Genomic DNA, 20228 nt, shown 5'->3' on the forward strand with positions numbered 1-20228 from the left:
CTTCTCTGTATTCTCCAGTAGACAGAGCATCAACAGCAGAACGGATGAGCTAAAGTATCTGCCAACTCTGGTAGAGGGGCAGCAGGTGTCTCAGTCACTCTTGAAGGTTGTGGCAACGGTGTAGGGGTTTGCAACAACTGCACAGGTTGTGGTACATGTGGATAGCAGCTGCAGGAGTAGAAGGTGGAAATCTACAATAACAGTCTTGGAATATACTTTATACATGTGTTACCAGTGGCATAGGCATTGAAATAGATGGCTTCTGTTGGTCTTGCACTGAATATTCATGATGGTATGCTTCTGAGTGCTCCATCACAGAGTAATGGCCCACCTGATACTGCTCGTCGTCCAGTCCGGGCATTTTATAATGCAGCTGGGATGGAGTAATAGCTACTCCAAAGGGACCTCCCTCCTCCGAGTCTTCATCCTCATCTAAAAGGTGTGCAGGCGGATAAGTCAATACCTTGCTCAGGAGATCTGAATTGGTAGAATCATGGATGCAGATGATTTATCCCTTACAGAGAGGAAAGATAACCGAGGAAATCTCATCTTTGTAGGTTTTTTCTCTCCCAACTTGGATTGTTCCATCGTCGATGTTCTCTTCGCCGACAGTTAGGCCGTCGACAATGGCACTGTCTGCAGTAGCATTGATGGTGTCATTATCGAGGGGAGCGCTGATGTTATCGTCGACAAGCCCATCATCGTCTGCGGTATCATCGCAGAGACTGTGAAGCACGTTTTGCAAGTGCTTCTTTCAGAGAAGAAGTAGTAAGGCTCAGAGCGAACCTTTTCTGAGGCAAGAATTTCTTTCTTGGAGGAGGAAGGAAGGTCCTCATGCCTTTTTTTATGCCCAATAGTGGTATGTTTGGATTTTTTAATGACCTTTGCAGGTGGTTCTGAGGCAATTCTTTCCGTAGTTTTAGGTCTTTTAAGGGAAGATGGAGTCTGAAGATTGATCACTAACCTCCTCGGATAAGGGGCACTCTGGTCTTTAGTTTCTGAAGTGACAGCAAAATTCTACCGTCCCGGTCTTTCACAGTCTTCTGAGAAAAGGTGCAACATATTATACAGTCTCTCACCTTATGCTCTGGCTGGAAACAATATATGCATTCTTTACTTGGGTCATGTGAATGGAGCCTTTTCTACCCACAGGTGTCACCGGCTCTGAAAAGTCCTTTCTTGGTGAGTTGGGACAGTGTCCAGTCAGAATCTGCAGGTAGTAGAAGAAATGATGATGTTTGGAAACAAATTCCTTTGGGGAAAAAAAAACCCAGAGAGAAACAAGTAATTTGACCAGAGCTCAAGGAGACTTCTATCACATGACATGCCATTGAAAATCTGAGGGAAACAGCCTCTGTTGGGAGTGTTCCAGAGGGTGCTGTAGGCTGATTGGCTAAAGTATGTGGTTTGGTTCTTTTTTAAAAAGGACATAGATAGGCTATAAAATCTATGGTTCAATGCCAGTCTATCTATTATAGTAATATAAATTGCGTTATTATACTACGGCGGGACTCCCACTTTGACAATTGTGAATGATTCTATGAAAGATCCAATACTGAAGGAGAGTTTTTGCACCAAGAGACAATGTAATCTACAAACTTTTCCCCTTATGTGCCGTCCTACACCACAAAATTCTCTTAGCCATCTGCTTCATTGCCCTATGTATTATCCGCTTCGGCCTGGTAAGGTGTGGCAACTGACGGTAATGGGGTAGGGCACAGGTGAAACAGGCAGCTGTGGTTGGTGCTGGCTAATCGATGCTGGAGGTTAGGAAGCTTGTCAAAGGTCTGAATCATTTTTTTAAAGTACCTAATTAGGTCCACAGGGACCAGTAGCATCAACCGCTCTTGGTGCTGAGGTCTGCCGCCATAGTAAGTCATATCTCTAGGTATATCTCACACTCTTGAAGTCCTGACAGTGGTGGCCATCAATCTGAAAGCAGGAACAAGCCTTCAATTTCCTATTCATATTGAACTTATTGAAGATTCTAGTTGTGGTCCTCTTCTTCAGCCTCATGATAATAAACATGTAAATTAATCTGGATTGTAGGATAGCCCATATGTGTCCTCGTTCTTAGCCCCACCTTCCTATTTTGTCCCAACAATCGTCACTGTGGACTCCATAGTGACTTTATTAGGGGAAGTCTTGCGATGGCCATATCAATGTAGCAACCAAGTGGCTGTTAGAAGAGTGGTTTATAGTTATTTGCAAAACCTTCTGAATTGTTGATGAGGAAGACTTTGTTAAGGTGCCCGTCAATGATTCAGCAGTCTCAGAGTTAAAAGTCATCAATGCTGCTTTAGTGCCAATAAGGAAGCAGTTGATGTCATGGTGGCTGGAGCTGCATACTGTTGTCATCCACAGAAGCAATGCAGATAGCATGGGAAACCAACATTGTTAAAGCTGTTGGCTCTATGGATATCACTGTAAACTGAAGGCAGATCTTCAGAGGAGGATGCTTTTTGAAAAACATCACTTTTCGATGAGTCCATATAAATATATTTTTTTCCTTTCTGGAAATTGATGTGGGAGTATACTCCTCACTACCAACCAGCAAGGGGGTTGGAACAGTCACTCTAAGGAGAAAGAGAAAGAAATATGTAGGTTTACAATTCCTTACGCAAATACCAGGAGAGCTCCGTGAGCATCCTTGCTCATACAAGACATGCAGTAGAAATGTGAACTATGGTGGCCTCTAGAGGGAGTGGAATTCAGGCCAGATTCACCTCACTGGCTGTAGTTGGTGTATTCTTCCGTTAGATGAACACATTGAAAACTAGTCTATGCCTTTACCTGTATTTAATAATCTGCTTCTTTTGTAATGTACCATGGGACTTCTAATTCAACAAAAGGTACTGATTCAAGCAAGATCCAAAGGCGGAGAACTGATTTTAATATAGCATGAATATATGCAATGTAGTAAATATAGCCACCAAAATGAAAATTGGGTAATCACAAACAGGTTATAAAAATAACTTTACCCACCTTCTTCTCCCAATCTTCTTCCTACTATAGTGCTTTTCAAATTAACTATACTAATTCCGTATTTTCCACAGGTCAAGTACAATTATGCTAAGATTGCTTCTTGTAAACATTCTTCTGAAAATCGCAAACAAAATGTAATTCTATGCCCATTCAAACAGTAAACTTGAAGATAGTTCATTCACACCTGTAGGGAATGCAAACTATCAATGGAGCACCAGATTTTTGATAGAGAAAGGAAACCTCCCCCGGATAAAGCTTCTATTAGATGTTTGAAAGCCTGATCTGGAATCCATTTCAATGTTGTCAATTCCTGTCAATCCCTCAATAAGAGATTTCAAGATTAGATTACGTAGAACACCACAGCCAATCTGAACATGGTCGGACGCTTTTGGAGGCTGGCAAATGGGGCCAACTACATGTGGGAAGAAAAGCAGCGAAGGATTTATAATAAAAAAATTAAAAGAGCATTTGCAAAGCAATGGGTCTCGCATCTGCTTGAGTTAGAGCTATTGGCATTGTATATTCCTAACTGGACTTTTCTTGCCACATAGATTGGTTAACCCTGCCTCATAACTTTGTCTTTTCCTGCCATATAATTCCAGTGGCCCTGCATATAACTAAAGCACTTCCATTTCCTATCTGCAGGAAAAAATGAAAATGTTACCATTTAGCATCCTAATTTAAATCTGCAATGCTAATTCCAATAGAATTCCACTTTCACCACCCCACCATCAGAGTTGCTGGCTGGCTAACACAATTCCCCTAAAAAGACGCAAGATAGCCACAGAGGAGAAAAACTAGAAGGGTCACCCAAGCATATCAAGAGTGTTCAAACAGTCATATTGTAATAAGGATGTTAAAGTGGCCTGAATCATGGTCATAATTGTAATAAGGAGAGATTATTAAAACATATACAATTATCATATAAACATCTATCAGAAATATACGTTTGGCATTAGACTTTAAAGCTCAAAACAGCCCTTAGAGGGCACCATAACAAAAATATAATTTGTAAGATACATGGTCATGTAATCTTATTGTTAGCCCTTAAAGGGCATAACCCCATGAAAAAAACGGGAGAAAGTGAAGCAGTGTACCGTATACTTAGCCCCTAGTGGGTGTTTTTAGGGCTACCAGGCCTTCTACAATATCACACCACAAACAAGGCGTTTAACACAAAGCTTCTCCTAGGCTGTAAAACAAAGTTCAAGCCACAAGAAAGCTTAAAAGACACTGAATGGTGGGAGGGGTTATTATTTTGGGGTCCCCACTAACCTAGTGTAGGGACCCAGAACTAGTGTAGTTAGAGTGTTTTGACGGTGGTCCCATTGTCCTAGGGTCACCACAGAATGTGCTATCATCAAAAATGTTTTGTAAAAGTAATGCCCTGCAAAGCAATATGGGGGTGAGTTTTTGTGCCTGGGAATATTATAGTATGTTGATTACAATGCTCAGAACAGCCCCTAGAGAACACCACAATAAAAATATTATTTGGAAGAAACATGGTCATGTAACCATCCAGTCAGCCTTTAGAGAGCATTATCACATGAAAAAAGAATGTGGGAAATGCAATGTGACAACATATTTAGCCCCTAGAGGGCATAGTGCATTACACATTTTCAAAACTAGCAGGCCTATTGCAATGATATTACAAATAAGGCCGACACATCATAACTTCTCTCAGCTGTAAAAAAAAAAAAGTTCCAACCATGGAAGAGCTCAAAAAGTTAATGAATGGTGGTAGGGTTATTATTTTGGAGTCCCCACTAACATAGTATGGGGACCCAGAGATGATGTAGACCAGTGGTTCCCAACCTGTGGTCCGGGGACCCCTGGGGGTCCGCGAAGCCTTCTCAGGGGGTCCACGACTGCTTAGAAAATTAAAAAATATTAACAAATATTGACAAATTAGGTCCCCAGCTTCCAGTAATGACTCAGGCGGGGGTCCCCGGATTCCAATGATGATTCAGTGGGGGTCCCTGGGTTCCATTAATGTTAAAATGGGGGTCCACATAAATCAAAAGGTTGGGAACCACTGATGTAGACAGAAGGAGCACATTGAAGTCAGTGTTTTGAAGGAGGGCCCATTGTCATAGTACCATCACAGGCTAAGTAATGAGCACAAATGTTTTGTAAACATAATGCCCTGTAAAGCATTATGGGGTAAGTTTCCGTGCCACAAATGTTTTAGGATGTTGATATGACTGCAATGTTTAGAACTGCTGCCCCTAGAGGACACCACAGTGAAAACAGCATTTGTAAGAAACATGGTCATGTAACTATATAGTTAGCCCCTAGAGGACATAACCACACAAAAAGAAAATGGCAATAAATAATGCAGTGTAACCATACATTTAGCCCCTAGAGGGGATAGTGCATTACACATTTGCAGGGGTAGCAGACGTATACCAATTATATTACAAACAAGGCCTTAAAACACAAGCCATTCCCAGCTGTAAAACAAAACTTCCAGCCATGAGTGTGCTTAAAAAGACTATGAATGACTGGAAGGGAACGTGCCAAGGCTGATTCTAGATGTGGAAGCCTGGGCCACTACGCTCTCCGGAGTGGGGCACTGATTGAGGATACTGGGGTCTCTGGGGCAGTGATGGTGGGCAATCGTCCTAGGCACAGAAGCCCCTGTGAAAGGCTTGGACCACGCCCGAGGTGGACACTGGGGAGGGCTTCAATGAAGGGGAGCACTGGTGCAGAGGGACAGTACCTGGTTGTAGGAAGCTGGCTCCTTATAAACTGGACCAAAACGAGGTACTTGTGTAAAGAGTCCAAGCAAACCCTAGAGGAATTACAGAGCCACAAATGACATCACAAATGCTCTCTTCTGTGGTAGTGTGAGTGAGCAGTTAGGTGTGTAGGTCTATGCATGTGTAGGAAACTGGCACTTGTTGCAGTTCCCCTACCTCCTCCTCCTCCCCCCCCCCCCACCCCAATGCCTTTTTGCCTGGTATTCATTCTGACTTGACAGAATGTGCTGGGATCGTGCTAGCCAGGGCCCAGCACCCGTGTTCTTCCCCTAAAAATGTACCACTGTTTCCACAATTGACACTCTTCTGGCACACAGAAAAGTCCCTTGTAAAAGGCACCAGTGGTACCAAGGGCCCTGTGACCACAGAGGGTCCCTAAGGGCTGCAGCATGTGTTGTGCCACCCTAAGGGACCCCTCACCTAACATATGCACACTGCCTTTGCAGATTGTGTGTTGGTGGGGAGAAAAAGGCAAAGTCGACATGGCATCCCCCTCTGGTTGCCATGCCCACAAAACACTGCCTGTGGCATAGGTAAGTCACTCCTCTAGCAGGCCTTACAGCCCTAAGGCAGGGTGCAGTATACCACAGGTGAGGGCATAGCTGCATGAGCAATGTGCCCCTACAGTGTCTAAGTCCATCCTTAGATTTTGTAAGTGCAGTCTGGCCATATTAAGTATATGGTTTGGGAGTTTGTCATTACGAACTCAACAGTACCATAACAGCTTAACTGAATATTGGGAAGTTTGGTATCAAACTTCTCAGCAAAATAAACCACCACTGATGCCAGTGTGGGATTTATTAATCAATGCACACAGAGGGCATCTTAGAGATGCCCCCTAGTAGTGCAGGACTGACTGGTCTGTGCCAGCCTGCCACTAGCAGACAAGTTTCTGACCCCATGGGGTGAGAGCCTTTGTGCTCTCTGTTGCCAGAAACAAAGCCTGCTCTGGGTGGAGGTGCTTCACACCTCCCCTGCAGCTACTGTAACACCTGGTGGTGAGCCTCAAAGGCTCAGGCCTTGTGTTACAGTGCCTCAGGGCACTCCAGCTAGTGGAGATGCCCACCTCCTGGACAAACCCCCACTTTTGGCAGCAAGTTTGGCAGGAAACTTAGGAAAAACTTCAGCTGGGACCACCCCTAAGGTGTTCACAGCTTAAGAGAGCCCCCTCTCTGCAGAATCCTCCATCTTAGTTTGGAAGTCAGGGACAAATAGAGTTAGGAATGTGCCCCCCCCCCTCCCCAAAGGGAGTGGGCACAGGAAGGGCGTAGCCACCCTCAGGGACAGTAGCCATTGGCTACTGCTGTCTGACCCCTAAAACGCCCCTAAATCTAGGATTTAAGGGCCTCCCCTGAACCCAGCTCACCAGATTCCTGGTAACCTACAAGAAGAAGGACTGGTAAGCTGAAACCCCAGCAGAGAAGGAAGACAACAACTGCTTTGGCCCGAGCCCTATCGTCCTGTCTCCTGCTTCAAAGAACCTGCAAAACGACCAGCGACACATCCAGCGGGACCAGCAACCTCTGCCAACTCCAGAGGACTGTCCTGCACCTGAAAGGACCAAGAACTCCAGAGGACAGCGGCTCTGTCTAAAGAAAGTCTACAACCAAGGGCTCTCACCTCAGTCCGGATGAGTGAGCCTTGCCCTTGTACACCCGACGCCCACAGTCCACTGCCAGGAGGTCCATCCAGCAAGAGAGGATCCCCAGGTGATTGCTAGCAAGTACTATGCCTGGGTTAACCTCTCTACCCCTCCACAATGAGGCCTGCAGAGGAAATCCTGAGGACCCCCCTGACCGTGAAGCTCTGGACGAAGATATCAGACGCCTAAGAACACACTGCACCCGCAGCCCCCCAGCCTTGGAGAAACCGACCCAGGGGGAATCAACATCCAGCAGGCGGCCCTCCTCCCTGTCCGACCGGTGGTGTGCCCGAGACACCCCCCTGGACCTCACCTGCAGCCTCTGAGAGACCCCAGGGTCTCCTCATAGACCAGCATTGGAAACCAGACATCCTGTTTGCACCCTGCACCCAGCCGCCCCTGTGCCGCAGAAGGTGTGTGTTTGGTGCCTACTTGTGGTCTCTCCAGTGCTCATTCAAACCCCTGTGGTCTGTCCCCTGAGCCGCGGGAACATACCTACCGGCAGGCCTGACTCAGAGTACCCCCCTGTCTCCGTAGCAGCTCATGTTAAATTTGCTCAACTTTGACCTCTGCACCCGACCGGCCCCATGTTGCTGGTGGTGGGTGTTTGGGGTTAAACTGAACCCCAACCGGTGGACTTCCTAAAACCCATAGACTGAAACTGTAAGTGGTGTACTTACCTGTGAAACGATCTAACATTTCTTCCCCCCCAGGAACTGTTTTGAAAATTGTAGTTCATTTTTAAAACATATTACCAATAATTCAAAAACTGTATTACTTACCGATTTCAAAAAAAGTACTATTGATACCTGTGTGAAATACGAATCTTTTGAAATAATTACATGCAACTTGAATCTTGTGGTTCTAAAAATAAATTAATAAAAGATATTTTTGATATATAAAAACCATTGGTTTGCTTTGCACTACCCTCTGATTAGCCTAACAGCTCAACCACACTACCACAAAGAGAGCATTAGTATTATCTACTTTAGCCTCTGTTAAGCCTCTAGGGAACCCCTGGACTCTGTGCACACTATATCTAACTTTGATATAGTATATACAAAGCCAGCTTTCTACTGCATGTATTGCACACACAAATGTAGTAAGTGAGGCACAACCAAAAAAAATCTGACACCAAGGTATAAAAATAACATACATTTATATACCAAAATTGTCAGTTTTCCAAAGTTGACAGTGCATTTTTCTGAAGTTGCAATGTTACCCTATAGGAGAGAAAACATATACAGCAAACTGCTATTTCACAGCAGGGGTCCAGTCTGACCGAACCATCAAGGGGCTTAGATTTCACAAGGCTCGGAACGTAGGGATACCAGTGGTCCTCTTCTCCTCTGTCCAGGACGGCCAGGTGCAGAGGACTGTCGGATCTCTGTCACCAAAGGCGGCAGAGGAGGGCCTGCAGAAAGAGGTTGGAGGTGCCATCAGGAAGTCCACAGTAGAAGAACTCAATGTGAGCTTAGTCTCTGGAGGGCCTGGGAATCACGCTGACACAGTTGACCCACTTCAACTCGGGTTATGAGGCACAGGTCCAGTGGTATTGACCTGCATCAGGTTTAGGCGGTCCAAGGCCTCTCAGTTCTTTTTTGGTTGCCTGCAAATGCAAGGAAGCAGCACCTCTGCTCCAAGGAGATTCTTTTTGGTGATTGGTGAAGGCCTGGCAACTCTACGGCTTTCTTGGAGTGGGCACAGCAGCTGGAAAGGTCAGCCGCTCCACAAGGGTCGGGTGCAGCAGGCAGGTACTGTTGGCGCCAAGTCACTCGTGCTCCTCAGTTCTCAGGTCAGTAGTCTTCTTTGTCCACTCCTTTTGTGCCCAGCAAAGATCTTTAGTCCTGGTATTAAGGGGTCCCCTAAATACTCGATTTAGGGGTGTTAAGGGGAGTGGGAATCAAGCGACCAGTGGTCTCGTTTTTGGGGAAGGAACACTGGCACTAGGGACCTGGTTAGCGGGAATCCAGTGCACTTCAGTCAAAGTTGCATCACAAAACAGTCAAAAGGTTTGGGGACTACTGCAACCACAACCCAGTTTCCTACACCAGTTGAAGTACCTCCGCTAAGATGTTAGTCTTGACTGTCACTGAGGGAAACTGAAGGTCCAAGATCTCAGCCACCCTATGCACTATCAAAGCGAAAGAGGGCCCCCTCCTCCTGAGCCACAGTAGGAGGGGAGACCAAGCCAGTGTTAGGTGACGTGTCTAACCCACTGGCATTCACCAGATCCTCATGCCAGGTGCCCTTGGTATCATCAAAGGGATAGCGAATATTTATCAGGGTCGCCATACGCCTCCCATCCGTCCCATTGACCTGGCATGTCAGACAAAAGGCCTTGGCTCCAACCCCCGAAGGTATGGCTCTGAACGGTGCCAGAACCAGCATCATGTGACACCAGGCAAGCTCTGTATCAGGAGGCAAGGACGATGAGGATGGAGTCATCAATGGGCATCAGCATAGGAAGAGGCACAGGAGGTGGTCTCGGTCCCACTGGCAGCACCACTCCGGATCCACCACCAGATTCATGGGGCCAGACTGGTAACAAGGAGAGTTTTGCTGGCAAGAATCCAGTAGGGGTCCCTTTTAAACCCAAGGGGTTCCAAAGGCGCTCCCAGAAAGGTTGGTCCACCTAAAATTGATGTGCATGGTCTCATATCACTCACACAGCGGACCTGGAGTTCCAATGATCCCTCATCTCATCCAAAGATTTGGACAGACATGGAGAAGTCGAATACCTCTGACTTCTTAGACTACTTCGTTATGTGTGATTTAGCAGATGAAGACTTCTGGTGCTGCCCCACTAGCAGTCCCACGACCTTCCATGTGACCGAGATCTTGATTGTCGAAGGGCTGCCAGACGTCAGGTGGTGAGAGGCTCGTAGGAGCACTTCCTCAGCACGTTGGGTTGCATGGCACGGTAATCCTCTTCAGCCATCTGCACTATCTGGTGCAGAAACGAAAAACTGACATCCTAGCGCCAAGGCAACGCCTATATTGGTACTATGTACGTCATTTCCAGCACGGATGACACAAATGACGCGGATCCAATTGATCCTACCTACTGGCATGCAGCGGTACGGTCTGGAAATTTTCGCATCTAATCTGATGCCTGGTGATAATTTTAAAGTAAGGAATCTGCAGCTAGAAGTTTCTATTAGATCATATTTCTCTAAAACATTTTTTATTCTCTTTGGTTCTGTTACTAGGGCCTCCGCAAGACAAAGGTTTGTCTGAGCTGCTCTTTCCCCTGTCCTTACTGATAAAACCTTCCCAAGAGACTCCCTAAGTTTTGGTATTTGCAGCCTTTGAGTTTCTGCTGCTGCAGCAGTCTGTGCAAAAAGACTCCTGCTTAAATCGGACAATGAATGCCAAACTTCATCTGTTGAGCTTTCTATATACTAGCAGTGTGATGAAGCTCTAAGGAGTGCAATACCTCAACCCTCTCTCTCAAATGGCAACCGCTTAAGCTGTGCACGTTGGGTGGTGTCATACACTTGCTGGCCAGTGAGTTGGACTCGCCATCATACTGGTTGGGCTCTGTCATTTTTGTAAAAATAAGTCAGGCGCAACCAGTTGTGTGTTGGACACGCCGATGCTCAGAAACTGAAAGAGAGGTTACTTTTTGTTGTTGCTCAGCTCTAGCATCATGAAAGAGTGCCAATATTTAAGTTGCAGCTCCAAGCACGTAGGTGCGCCTGCCTTTAATACACGTGCTTCCTGTCGGGAGTAGTGTTCATCCGAATGCAGATGGGGATCCCTTATTGCTCCTAACATAGCTCTGCATGTTTCACTAGATCATCGTGGACTCTTGTGTCACATCGTTCCTCTCAGTGAGCTTTTGTGGAAGCCTGATGAGTCTCCTGGCCTTCTCAAGTATTTCATGTATTTCTCCATCATTTTTTGGGCGCATCCTCGTTCGGATCCTTTGTATATTTGCAATAAAGTGTTACTCCATGCATTACTTTGTTAGGGAGAAAAGTTGATGTTGCTTCCTTGTAAATATTCTCTATTGCATGAACTATTTCATTTGCTACGAAGTATTTTCTCAAGGGTAACTAAGTCAGTAATCTTCCTCTTTGGAATATTAGGTTTGGTAGGCAATAGTCGGGTGTTGTATTGTGTTGAGGTATTGGCCCGATTTACTGTTTTTGGTTATCAAGAGTGAGAGGGTTATTATTTTCCAAGTATTACCTAAATAAGGTATTTTTTGAAGGTTGCAGCTCGATTCTACTATTGTCTGGTACCTTATGAGTGAAGTGTTGGCCCTGGTAGTAATTGCAGCTTTTGTTCTTAAGTCTTAAATCTCTAGATGAGTTTAAGGAAATAATATATGGCCTGATGTTTAGAGTACATGGAGTAGTTATCCATGTCCTCCAATGGTAATATTTATCTAAGAGTTAAATTAATCTGCCTTGCAGAATACAGTCAAATACTTTCATATTTATGCCACATCTAGCATGGCAAGATTAGGTTTAACAATAGCAAATATATAACCAGTGTTTCTTATTTATTTAGGCATCCTCTAAAAGGATTCTTTGTTTTTACGGCAAGCAACGTAGAGGCATCCAGGAAGAACTTTTGGAAGACCTAGTCAGGGCAAATTGTTCCTCTTCCCCACTTCTGTATAGTTCTCAGCCGCTTTGTCTTCAGACTGAGAAATAAATGGAAAATAATAGGGTATGATAGATAGCTCACGCCTTCAAAAGTCATTTTGAACAGATACAGGTTAGTCTTTTTCTAGTTTATGAACAGAAAGTCATGATAAGTGGTAAATACAATGACCTACCTCTACATTTTCACCTCTGATGAAGCCCAAACAAAAAAAAATATTGTTGTTGCCTTTATTAGTAGCATAACACACTGTGGTACGTCATCAATTGCAATGCTTAAAGACCTAATCTTTCAATAAAGAGTGATCGAGAAACCACCTCCAAGAGTTAATAACGACCGAAGTAGAGGAAAATGATCTGTTGATAGCTATAAATAGACTAACTACTGAGTCAGGTAGCAAATAAGAACAATCTGCCCAATAATGATGGTGAAAGGAGTAAAAAAAAAAAAAATATTCTGGATTATTCTGATTCAACCATTTTCAACTGAATACGAGAAAGTAGTTTCGATTAGGTGTCCATAACCTGTTGAATTGCTTCATAACATTCAGTCATTTGGGTATTGTCCTGTGGTTCAGGGTAGTCACATCCTGAGTCTAAGACTAGATTAAGATCATGAAGCTTGCTGGGCCATCAATACAGAGTCAGATCCTAGTCTGGTACAAAACTTAAAGGGTAGACCAGAAACTCCTACTTGTGTCCACTACAACCTTAACCCCCCAGACATGCGCGTCATAAGAATAGTGTTGAATGATTTATTTGTATGTACTACTGTAACTGCATCTTTAATTGACCCCTAGGTAGGAACAACTAGTTGACTAGACCCCGGTTCAGAAAGCAGAGACCGATCCTTGCAGGCTATGCAAGGCTCTTGTGAACAAACAATTTGGGAGTCACATGACTCTAAACTAAGCTGCAATTAGCCTACGTTTCCTCGGGTGCAGTAGTTCCTAGAGATGACTCTTCCTTACCCGCTCCATTGCATCCTGGTTGTAGGAAAGATAATACAGGCACATGGACACACCCGTAGCAGCCATTGATGGGCGAGGAATCTCCAACAATTTCTGGACACCCCCTTGAGCCACAAATTCTGCAGCAAACTTGTTGTGGAGTAGAAGAGATGCCAAATGCTGAAAGGAAATAACAGGTTGAAGAAAGCACAATTACAAACACGTTTTCATGGCAGTTCCCATCTGTGGATATAAGGAGGACAGAGTTCTCAAAAGATGCCTGGAAATCAACGCCTTGACTAAAAAGCATTCCACAGAGGTGGATTCTGGTTAAAGATTTACTGAAATTGGACTTCAAATTCATTTAGCCATCTTTGTCTATTAAAACATATTCTTACCTTAAGAGCCTCAAATGTTAACAAAACATCATTATTTCGTTTAAGGTCGATGTAATACATCATCAGCTCCCTTGATCCCATCTGCATGAAGATCGGCAATAACTGAGAACAAAGAAATTAAGTTGAAGTCCCAGTGCACAACAGCATAACATTACCACTAATAAAACAAGTAACAAACATAATTAAAAAATTAATAATTCCAAACTAAACTGTTGCACCTAATTTAGGAGGTTGGAAAAAAACAAAAATCCACAAATAATCTTCAATAAAGTAGGCATGTAAATAAATGTAGTTGTCAACATCACTACAAATATTGGAACCAACAACCATCACATAGCAAGCATGACATTTCTTTTTGCTTTTAAGCTAAAGGTAAGAAACTTGGTTTCGCGGGTAAGGAATTTATCACAGCCCCCACTTTTATAACATTCCAAACAGGAAAAAATAAGTTTTAATCTTTACAGCCTTATAAGAAGATTGTGTCTTGATCAATTATTTTTTTGAATTGTGCATGATTAAACTGTAACCACTAAGACAATGACAGGGGAGCTTAAAATATAAGCTAACAGAAAGGGCCAAAACATCGACATATACATTATTATACAAATAACACTAAATATATTCCATAGAAGAGAGCAGAATTCTGAGTTATGTGACAACTAAATAATTAGTAAAACAATGCAAGCGCTTATTCGTCAAAATTCGAGAGGCTTTTTACCACACTGTAGTCACAGACCCTCAGAAAACCTTTAAAAAGAGTTACTCAGTGCCCATAGATTATTAAATAGTACTGAGTTCAGATCACTTCGACAGGTTATTAGTATGCCAGGAACACAAGCTCATAATTGATAAAATGTCACAGGTGTGTCACCCTGACAGAACATTAAGAACGCTATTCAGTAGCCCATCAGGGAAATCTGTCATCTACCCTCTCATTATACAAATTTTTAAACATTTTCTTACTCTGAAAACAATCTGCAGGCAATTCCCATCAAAACATCATACAATACATATTTCCAGTGACAAACCCCTGCTGCAGAGATAAGTTACTCTGACGTTTGCTATCTGGTTACAACTTTGGGAAAGATGCAAAACAATTGGATAACATCTTTGTTAAAGAGATGCCACAACGAACACCTTTTACAGCCAGTGCCTAATTGTCCCTAAACTCTCAACAGCAAAAAACATCTTCAATGGACAATTTTAACGGAATGACAACGTAACCCTGACCTAAAATGTTCATAACAATACAGTATTGTGCCACTTTCCTAAAAATAATTCTTGGTCATTGTAAAAATAATTTATCCTCATGTTGATATTTCTGATGCTTTTAAAGCTTAAGGCTGGTTAGTTCCCCTGCGATCAACTCTGAACTTTTCTGTGTAGTTCATGCGTCTATAAGTCATTTTCAGTCTGCGTCTTTTTATTTTTTAAACACACATTTGTATTAAGTGGCTTTTTGAAATACGTACTCATTGTGATGGCAACATGTCAAGTGATGATGGGCAACCTCTGTGCCTTCATTGCCAGTTTCTGGACCAAGACAGTGCCATGCAGATAGTGTCCTCAAACCAAGACCTTTTATAGGACTATAATCAAAGGTTTATTACCCAATTATTATTATTTAAACATAAACCTTCATGGCCTTCCAGGGCTGATGTTAGAAAGAAATGTATCAAGACCCAATACCTATCACTGCCATCGCATATGTGATCTCCAGACTATTGGTGTCTTCCTGTTGAGCTTCCCACCTGTTCCCCTTATAATTTCCCTTCCAGGTGCTCTCTGTCACTGTCAGTGGTCACTATCACCTGCTTCTGTGCTGGCTTCCAATATTAAGACAGACCTCTCTGCACCACTGGCAATGCACGACACCAAAATCAGTTTACTCGTGTTTTTTTCATGCAAAATGGCTCATTATAGATATAAAATACATTGCTTAAATTAAGAAACCAAAGCATGCCCATAAAGAATTAAGGGCCACATGTATGTAGCTTTTTTCTAGTCGCAAACGGACAGATACGCAGAATCAGGCCTTTAGCCACATGAAAAAAAGTATTTTGGTGTGTAGAAACCCTATTTTACGATCTGGTAATCTATTTACCGAATCGCAAAATAGGTTTGCAAGTCGCAATTAGGAAGGGGTATTCCCTTCCTAATTGCGACTCGCAGTGCGATGTATGATTGTTTTGTGGCTCATTACAGACATATAATACATTGATTACATTAAGAAAACAAAGCATGCCCATAAAGAATTAAAGGCCACATGTGTTTAGCTTTTTTCTTGTTGCAAACGGCTCAATTCACATATTCGGGCTGTTTGCCACTAGAAAAAAGCATTTTGGTATGTACAAACCCTATTTTGCGTTTCAGTAATCAATTTACCGAATCGCAAAATAGGTTTGCGAGTCGCAATTAGGAAGTGCGAGTGGCAGTGCGATGTATGATTGTTTTGTGACCGCAAATGCGGTCATAAAACAATCGCAGTTAGCACCAGTTTCAAATTGGTGCTAACCCATTCACAAACGGTAAGGAGTCCCAAGGGGACCCCTTCCCCTTTGTGAATGGTAGCAAAAATATTTTTTGGACCACTGGCTGGCTCTGAAAACATGAAAAGAAAACTTTTCATTTTTGTTTTTGAAATGCAGCTCGTTTCCTTTAAGGAAAACGGGCTACATTTAAAAAAAGAAAAGGAAAAAAAACTGCTTTATTTAAAAGCAGTCACAACCATGGTGGTCTGCTCTACCAGCAGGCCACATTTGAGACCCCATTGAGAATCGCAAACTGTGTGAAGTACACCGTTCATTTGGTTTTGCGACTCGCAAATGAGTCGCAAAACTCTAGGTCGTACATCTGGCCCTAAGTGATGTGCCAATAGTGTATGATCAGAAGGTCTCCTATAATGGTGGATATTTATCAAGAAAGGAGGGGAGAATTTGATGAGGAAAAACTATTTTTTTTTCTTATGAATGTCCTGGACTAAGAGGAAAGCAGTGATAATCTTGTGGGGTTGGAGATACAGGTTCTCTCGAGGTTTCCCCACCAAGACAACAGTCTGCATGCACTATGGACAGGGCACCCAGAAACTTTAATTTTTCTCTTAAGAGAACTTGGGGCGTCTGTACCAAGACAAAGAGATGAGCTCAACCTGACTTGATGGCGCAAACGTTTGCAGAGTCAGTCTGATTTTAGTGCTTAAAACACTTTCCCTGAATGATGGCAGGTTCTGGCAGGAAAAATTATTTGGGTATCGGAAGACAGATGTCTTAGGACCTGATGCTTTCAACTTATGGTGATTCTGCACGCAATTTGCATATATCCAGTGAGAGTAAACATCACGTGATCTGGTACATGAGGGAATGAGCCTGCACTTCGACAAAATGGGTGGTCAGTACCATACTTGGTAATGAGATTCTATACTTATCCCTAAATTCTACTATTTTGGGATGAAATCCAAAATCAATTGCACAAGGTGCATCCTTTCTCTGAATACATATCAGATACTCCCCAAGGTGACCTTATATCGATGGTAGGATCAGAGGTGCATTGGGTGACTGGTCCCCAGACAGGAGACGCAAAGGTCTGCGTGGTTCATCTACTGCAAACAGCCAATGGTATGGCTTAAAGGTGGAGTGATGTAACATAAGCTATTTGATCCAAAGGAAAAGGGAGATGGTTGAAAAAACAGCAATTATAAAGACCACATAATATTACAGAAAACCCCAATTAGCAGGCCCCTTCATGAATTTGCTGACCACGGAAAAAGCAATTCCAATCCATACAGAAGGGGGGCATGGATATGCGAGCAGGGATGACACATGCCTGTTTGTGATTTACAGATAAAGTACCTGCAGGCAAAATCACTGTCTCTATGGGAGCAGTTTACAGTACTACCTCTAGATGGCATCAATACACAAATGGGTCAGGCCTCCTTTTAGAGCTAACCACAACCAACTAGTTTTGTACAAGTGACTTTTTAAAAGTGAAATGTGTTCCAATTAGGCGGCAAACAGGATTGTAAACTAATTTACATTTAAAGGTGTCCACTTCAAAAAAATTACATTATGTGTTGAATATGTGTTCCTAAATTTCACAATGTTTAAAACTTCACACAACCAGTGGGCAAGGTAGACGGGAATAGAGACTTACCTGTTACAAGTGTTTTAAGCTTTAATTCAAATACTTTGCATTATTAAGCCATCTCGTAGGTGGGCCAGAAATCTCGTAAGTGAGTGAAGAATATATTTTTTTTCATTTTAGGTGCCAAGCCAAGATAGGATCTAGGACATGGAGCACAAGTCCATTATGTCCACGTGTGCCACCTCTATTTTCAGATATCTAATTATATAAATATATTTTTATAGATTTTGTTATTCACTGCCGCCTCAAACTCCTACCTTCCCACCACCCCCCATATTTTTTTAGGGGAGTCAGAGTGTCTCATAACTAGTGCAGTTCCATGCAGCAAAAGAAAAACGTTATTTACCCTGTAAGTATCTGTTCATAGATTGTGGTGTTAGATTCACATTCTCTGCATACTACTGCCATCTAGTGTTGGGTTCAGCCGTTTTCAAATTATTTTTCAACAAAAGTGTTCGAGTCACAAGGTGCACTATACTGTATTGTAATAGTATTTATATATCGCTTACTACCCCTGACGAGGCATTGAAGCACTTTTCGGCGAGTAGCACGCTACGCCGGAACCCAACAAGAATTAGTGATGGATTAGTATAGGGAAAAATGAGTACACTTTTAGTATTATTATGAGTTCATTTGAACGGCGAATATGAGAGTTTGTTAGTTAGACTCCTCCTTTAGTTGGCAATGTGCACAGCCACCAACTCTGTGTTTGTTTTTGGCGCAGCTGGTTAGAGCGGTATGGAGTGGTGCGTATAGAAATATTGTGTACATGTGCATTTGGAAAGGAAGTTATTTAGTAAAACATGTGATTAGAGCCACGTGCTTCTGGGGAGGTGGGGTGGCACATGTGATTCTACATCACAAGCTACAAACAGATGGTTAAAGGGTAAGTTACATTTTCAGTTAATAGAATTTGTTGCTGTAGATACACATGCTTTGAAAGATTGTAAAACATTACCCCCTACAAGTGTGTCTAGCGTGCTGCTGGTGCAGATGTCTGAAACAGAGTCATGATGACCATTTGGCCAACCATTGGCGGTTGTCTGGCTAAAATATCCACACAATAATATTGAATGAAGGTCTGTGGTTAACCAGGAAGCTGCTTTAACTACATCAGCTAATGGAACATTGCCTGTAAACCCCATGGTTGCTGCTTTTGTGTGTAAAGTGTGCCTTGTGGGTACTGTGAAGAGCTTTTTTATTTTTATGATTGCAAGTAAGGATACATTTGACTATTCACCGGGTGATGCCTGCTTTTGGTATGGGCTTGCCATTGTGGGGTTTTGCAAAAGCTATGAACCACTGATTAGCTTTTTAGAAGGGTTTGGTCTTATCAATATAGTAGATGAGAGTCCATTTGAACTCTAGAATGTAGAGAGCTTGTTCGGTTACTAAGTCCAGTTGAGGGAAAAAGAACAGGAGCTCTATGGTTTGACGGAGGTGAAATGGGAAAAATACTTTGGGAAGGAACTTTGAATTAGTACAGAGTACAATTCTATCCTTATGAACTTGAATAAAGTGTTCTTGTAGTATATGAGCTTGCAGCTCATTAATATATCTGTGGGATGTTATGGCTACAAGAAACGCTGCCTTCCAAGAAAGGTCCAGGAGATGCAATAGAGTAAAGCCTCAGAAGGGGATCACCTGAGTCTAATGAGCATTGTACTGACATTCCATACCTGATGCGGTGGTGACTGCCTTGAGGTCCTCTATGAAGGCTTTAACCCCCGGAATGCAAAAAAGTGAGGAATGTTCCCTGTTTTGCATGTACACAGCTATGTCTGCTAAATGAAGTGGTATGGAAGTGCAACCAGTTCTGAGTTTTGCAGGTTAAGTAAGTAAAGAGATGATATCCTGGACCTCAGGTTTCAGTAGTTTCAGGTGATTATGGATGAAGTAATGGACAAACCTTTCCATTGTTGCTGTGTTAGGTCTGCGGGACTCCCGTAGGATGTCAATGCATTCTTGCAGGAGACAAAGGAAGCTGAGCTCTTGGACCTCACATGGCAGATCGCTAGATTGAGCACGTTGGGGTCTGGATGTCTAATTTAGCCTTGGCTCTGGGTGAGAAGGTCCAGTCTGTAAGGGAGCTTCTAGTGGGAGCTGACTGATATCACCAGGAGTGCATAGTACCAGGGCTGTAAGGGCTAGGTGGGAGCTGCAAGGATAAGGGTCTGAGAGGATTACTGCATCTTCTGGACCACGAATGGAAGGAGTGGGAGAGGTGGAAAAACAGGCAAAGATCCATTACCAGTTCATCCAGAGTGCATTGCCCATGGACTGGGAGTGTGGGTAGCTGGAGGCAAAGTTAGGCCATTTTGTGGTGTTGAGAGTGGGAAATAGGCCTGTGTTTAATGGCCTGGCTTTGAAAGTAATGGCGTTGGACTTGGGGGGGGTCGGAGGGGGTTCAAACTTGTGGACTTGTTGATCCATCCTGAGCAGATATGCCCACCCTGAAAGGTATTTCGCCATAAGATGAATATTATGGTGGACGGTCCAATGCCATGTCTTCTGAGCCAGTGATAACTGGGAGGGTAGGGGCACCACCCTGTTTCTGTAAATAGTACAAGGCTGTCATGCTTTATTCTTGATTACGACTACCTTGTCCTGAATGAGGCGGAAGGAAGGCTTTAACATCAAGATGTAGGGCAAGGACCGTGAGATAACTGATGTGGTGTTCCTGGTAATGAGGGGCCCACAATGCCTGTATGGTCATGTGGTTGCGATGCGCCCCT

At 43.3% G+C, this 20228-nt stretch overlaps 1 protein-coding gene across 11 annotated transcripts in view; it reads right to left on the bottom strand.

The window, feature by feature from the left end:
- DCAF1 (DDB1 and CUL4 associated factor 1) overlaps positions 1 to 20228 on the bottom strand; it is a 709202-nt gene that overhangs the window by 531026 nt on the left and 157948 nt on the right. For all 11 annotated transcript variants that reach the window (XM_069206794.1, XM_069206793.1, XM_069206790.1 and 8 more), the window contains 2 exons: positions 13354 to 13455; positions 12977 to 13135 (listed from right to left, as the gene is read on the bottom strand). In XM_069206794.1, the coding sequence (XP_069062895.1) occupies positions 12977 to 13135; positions 13354 to 13455 (261 nt within the window). The remainder of the gene's footprint in view (positions 1 to 12976; positions 13136 to 13353; positions 13456 to 20228) is intronic.

Source organism: Pleurodeles waltl, chromosome 9, assembly GCF_031143425.1.
Source record: "Pleurodeles waltl isolate 20211129_DDA chromosome 9, aPleWal1.hap1.20221129, whole genome shotgun sequence".
In the NCBI taxonomy this organism is placed as follows: domain Eukaryota; kingdom Metazoa; phylum Chordata; class Amphibia; order Caudata; family Salamandridae; genus Pleurodeles; species Pleurodeles waltl.